Source organism: Dryobates pubescens, chromosome 10 (genome assembly GCF_014839835.1).
Source record: "Dryobates pubescens isolate bDryPub1 chromosome 10, bDryPub1.pri, whole genome shotgun sequence".
NCBI lineage: Eukaryota > Metazoa > Chordata > Aves > Piciformes > Picidae > Dryobates > Dryobates pubescens.
The window spans coordinates 23,143,991-23,148,917 of NC_071621.1; the positions used below are offsets into that span (position 1 = coordinate 23,143,991).

A 4,927-nucleotide genomic window follows, 5' to 3' on the forward strand; every position below is an offset into this window, starting at 1 on the left:
GTCACACAGACATGTTACTAAGTAGCAGGCTGAAGATGTTCTTCTATAGAAAACACCCTGCCAGGTAGCACTGGGTTTTTGGGGCAGCATTGCTAAAATCACTGGATGAGAGGAATGCATTGGAACATCCAGGTAGATGTTTAGGTTCACCAGACACAACAAACAAAATGCAAGCATTCAGTTATGCCAAACACAATAATAAAAATTAAATTACACAGGCTAAGGGTTTTGGAATTGAAGCCTCATTTTAAACTACTACTATTTATCAAGAATTCTTATCAGCCTGAGGATGTTCTAAAAAAACCACAAAAAACAACACATTCTCTGTTGCAGGTTACAGGGATAAAACACCAAAATCTGTCCACAGCTGTTTGCCACATGGTTACCTTCAAAAAACTGTTTCTGCTATTGTTTGGTACTAAAACTGAAGCCCCTTAGCCAAAACCTTGTATCAATGAAACCCAAAGCCACTGCCTCTTTTCCCACACAAAAATTAACCTGTGACACTGTACAACTCCTGGTATATGCTCTTAGTTTACTGGTGAAATATTCCATGTCCTCTCATTATCATCTCACGATCATCACTAAAGATTTCAGCATTCCCAGGATTTATGGTCTATGTAAACAACTGATCAACAAAAGCTATAATGATTTAAATGGCCAAGCATCATGTAAGGCAAGATAAATTTCAATAAAGACAAGTTTTCTAAAGCATCTGTTCCAAAAAACATCATCAGCCACAATCACATATACTTGTCCAAAACCAGACCTTTAATTTATTTTTTTTCACATGTGCATTATGCCATAAATTCGTAGGGAATGGGCTCCAGCAGCTCTGGATCCTTGCCATTAGTTCTCACAAAGTGTGCTTCTCTTGGTGGAGCAGGCTGTAAACAGGAAGACAAAAAAAAAAGGCCTCATGACACGGTACCTCAAAAGCAACCTTACAGAAGATTCATTTTGATTTAACACATTACAATATACACATTACAGCAATTTCATCATTCTAGTATCTTGAAAATTTCATTCAAATAGTAGTAAGAAAATGATTTGTTAAAATGTGCTACATTTTAATTGCTAAAAGAAAAAACAAGACACTGTATGCTCTGCAATTTACTAATCCAAATTAACCCTGTACCCTATGGTTCCAGAAGCAAGGGCCATTATTTCCTCTCTGAAGTATAGCTATTAATTCTTTTCTTAAAGAAGCTGCTGCATCTAAACTCAGCTGAACAAAAAACCCCAAACCACTGATCCTCTAAGTCAGGTACAGCTTCGTGCTGCAAATCAGCAACAGAGAAGGAAGCATCTGTCTCTTCACTCACAGCCAGGGCTGCAGCTTCCATCCAAAACCAGCACAGCTCTAGTCAGGCACCAAACACACCAGACAGCTCAGGTACAGGCATGCTGCCACACTATACTCTTGGGGAAAAGCAAACCAACCTCCCGTACAAAAGGACTGAGAACCCAAGTGAGGGTGGTGGCAAGAAGACACTTCCAACACAATCTGCCACAGAGTAAGACTTTCCAGAACGGTGTAAGCAGCTTCACTCACATGGAGTGTTTTTTTGGTGGGTTTTGGTTTTGTTTGTTGGGGGGGTGGGTGGGGTGGTGGTGTTTCCATGTGTTTTTGTTGTTGTTTTCCGAAGAGAGAAAACTCAGTTTACAGATTTAACACTCTTGTTTTCAGAGGCAACGTTTTACTCAACTGGTTTGATTCTACTTGTGTATTTCTGTGAACTGAATTAACAACATGTCAAATACAATAAAATGGTTACCTGACGTTTCAGCTGAACCCAAATGCCTTTTTCTTTTGCTTCCTTTTTCTTCTTTTCATTCTCCTTCACACGCTGCAGAAAGCTGTCTCTGCTCTTGGAATGTTTAATGTGCTCAATGCGCACATTAATTCTTTTGGCAAGAATCTTGCCCCTGAGACAGGAAATGAGTTTTTAATCTATGGCATTTGAATAAAAGGCTATTTTGAAGCTAGTTTTATGGCCCTTACATAAGTAACTCCACAAGATCAATACACTGTTGATGCAAATCAGATATAACTTCTGTAACTAAAAGCTTATTAATACATAACAATGTGCTGACAATTTAGATTAAAGTTGTGGAGAACACAATTTTAACCTTGTAGCACACACAGAATTTTATCACCACTGTACTCCAGTTCCTGGATAAACCCCAACTTGCCCTTTTTGACTGAGCTGTGCAAAATCCAGCTGAAAAAGCTACACTAATATTTTAAAAGGACTTCAGCACCAATGTGAAAGTTGGCTGAAAAACCCCATTTGGTAATGTCACTTTAAGCACAGAAAAAAAAAAATGTTTCCTCTGACAGGATCCAAGTCAAATGAGCATCATTTGCTTGGGTTATAAAAAGGATAAACACTTTACCCACCTTGAATGACCAATAAAGACAATAACTGTCTAATTGGCAAAGTGAAAGGAGGGTGCAATTACAGATAACTTTCCCAAATACAAAGATGCAATACATGGAATTTCATTACTTACTTGACCTGCTTATTAACAATAATGCCCACAGCATGTTGAGTAACATTATATACTCTTCCCGTCTTGCCATGGTAACACTTGTGGGGCATACCTTTTTGAACAGTACCCATACCCTGTTGGGAGATAAAACAAGAGTGTAAAATTTAACCTGAAAAAGACAGACAACAAAAAACACCAAAGAAAACACACCCTACAAACCCATCGAGGGCTTCTCTTTCAATAGTTATTTAAAATACACACTTCAATTTACTTGTGACTGCTTTCAAAATACTCCCATTTAATTCATAAATTAGAACATAGAGCCATGAATGTTGTATTCAAAGACTACCAAATTTTGCCATGACAATTCTGGTTGCTTTCAGTGTCGGTGAAAGGACTGATCACTTTGCTTTCAGCAAGCAATCACAGGAGACAATCATCATCAAGCTCCAGGGTGTCAAGAAGCATTAATCATGAACAGTACAGTTCTGCAAGAGTCAAACAACAACCAAGTACATTACACACCGAATGTGTGACTGGTATGAAAACTCTGCATTTCAAATTAAAGGATTCACCAAGAAACAACCCTTGGTGAAAGGCTTTCAGATTCACAACTACTTAATTTTTAGAGTATTGCTGATTTTAAACAAGTTCTAGAATCTACCAAGGATGGGAAATGTTGCTTAGGTTCCACCCCCGCCTTGTATTAATACATGTGTCACATCCTTACATTTCTTCGTTTCTAGTTTTAATGTGGCTTTGCAATCACCATCCCTGTGCACAGAGACAGAGGTATCTATCAGGTACACCATCCATAAACTTAGGTGCAAATTGGGTGAAACATGACATTTCAGAACAAGAGGACACAGTCTCAAGCTGCACCGGGGGAAGTTTAGACTCGAGGTGAGGAAAAAGTTCTTCACAGAGAGAGTTTTTAGTTGTTGGAATAGCCTGCCCAGGGAGTCACCATCCCTAGAGGTGTTCAAGAGGGGACTGGATGTGGCACTTGGTGCCATGGTTTAGTAGTCAAGAGATCTTGGGTGACAGGTTGGATTTGATGATCTCTGAGGTCTTTTCCAACCTTATTGATTCTATGATTTACTAAAATAACAGCTGAGGTTTCTTAGAAAGTAGTGCTGGTAGGCACCAACCACACAGCAACTCAATACTAGATATGGCAACTTTCACTCAGTTTTTTTCAGTTGAGCCCATAATAACAAAGTACATCCAGATTTATTGTTTTTTCATATATACATATAACCCCACAGATGTGACACTGAAACATTACTATTGGTTCAATAGCACTGTCATTCCAGTACTGCTTCAAATAACAGCAGCAAGTACTTGTTGTTTACACACCAGTCAATATAAAAAGACCACCTTGAGAAACTGGAGACTGAAAAGGATTACAGTGCTTTAGCATTTTATTACATAGCATTGTACAAAGTACCTTGATATCGACTATATCACCCTTCTTGTAGATACGCATATAGGTAGCCAGAGGGACAACTCCTGTTAAAGAGAGACAAATTTGGATACTGATGAAGCCCAGGTTCCACACACACAAAATGGGGTGGGGGACAAAATAATCACGCAGTTGGTAAAGTTCTCTTAAGTAGCTCATATTGTAATTCATTTCAAATCCACAAAACTGAGAAAGCAAAGCATCTTTTCTTTTAAGTAGTAACTGCCTCCTCATGCACTCCCAATTAAAAAATAAAACACCTAAATCAGGAAGAATTGCAACTTTAATCCCATTGCTAACACAGAAGTTGAAAAGGGATTACACTATTTTCTACTTCACTGTGAACACTGTTATTACCACTGTTCATTGCTAAAAGGCAACAAAATGTGTACATTTTAAGTGTTAGCTACTGAAATATTTTCTTCAAATTTATTTTCAACCACTCACAGAATTAGCATTATTGTCAAGCAATCAGAATACCAATGTATAAACTGTAAGAGCTGGGAGTTTCACTTACATCAAATTCTACAGTTTTTAGCCTAAGTTGTCACATATTCTTGAACACAAACCACTCTGTTACAAACGCTACTTAGGTACTGCAACTTAACGCAGCATTCTTGCCACAAGGTATACTCACCATGCTTGCGGAAGGGCCTTGAGAACATATAACGAGTCCCCCTCCTCTTTCCCTTTGTGTTCGTCATTTTGTCTGATTACTGTACAAACAAATGCAAATTATTCAGAACTACTAGTTCATTCACTGAATTCTTGCCTAATAGTATGCTCAGATAATTCAGAAAAATCAAGTCTTTAAGATTATTCACAATGACATCACTTCCCAATTACTGTGTCAAATCAAGCAATGTTGTTAGCTTAGGCATTCATAGAAAATGGTTATTTATAGGACCACAGAGTAACTCAGGTTAGAATGGATGCTAGCAAGTCACCTAGCTCAACCTCCTGCAG

At 38.2% G+C, this 4,927-nt stretch overlaps 1 protein-coding gene and 2 non-coding genes across 3 annotated transcripts; all 3 read right to left on the reverse strand.

Annotated features, from left to right (window-relative positions):
- Positions 1–752: 752 nt before the first annotated feature.
- Positions 753–4,690, reverse strand: RPL21 (ribosomal protein L21). The gene is made up of 5 exons (XM_009907055.2): positions 4,599–4,690; positions 3,947–4,008; positions 2,518–2,630; positions 1,779–1,929; positions 753–887 (listed from the first exon to the last, which is right to left on the reverse strand). Exons 1-5 carry the CDS (start codon positions 4,663–4,665, stop codon positions 798–800), a joined length of 483 nt encoding a protein of 160 aa, XP_009905357.2. The 5' UTR covers positions 4,666–4,690; the 3' UTR covers positions 753–797.
- Positions 2,327–2,459, reverse strand: LOC128897504 (small nucleolar RNA SNORA27). Its single transcript, XR_008462424.1, has one exon. It is a non-coding gene; the product is annotated as a small nucleolar RNA SNORA27 (small nucleolar RNA).
- LOC128897493 (small nucleolar RNA SNORD102) lies at positions 2,871–2,945 on the reverse strand. Its single transcript, XR_008462413.1, has one exon. It is a non-coding gene; the product is annotated as a small nucleolar RNA SNORD102 (small nucleolar RNA).
- Positions 4,691–4,927: the final 237 nt, after the last annotated feature.

Bases quoted from the DNA above. Each gene is read 5' to 3' on its own strand.
- RPL21 (XM_009907055.2), bottom strand. From the start codon at position 4,665: ATGACGAACACAAAGGGAAAGAGGAGGGGGACTCGTTATATGTTCTCA. The intron at 2,631-3,946 runs GTACTTTGTACA...ATCTCCCAACAG, and splicing joins GTGATATAGTCGATATCAAG to GGTATGGGTACTGTTCAAAA. The intron at 888-1,778 runs GTAACCATTTTA...TCCTGTTTACAG, and splicing joins GGGTTCAGCTGAAACGTCAG to CCTGCTCCACCAAGAGAAGC.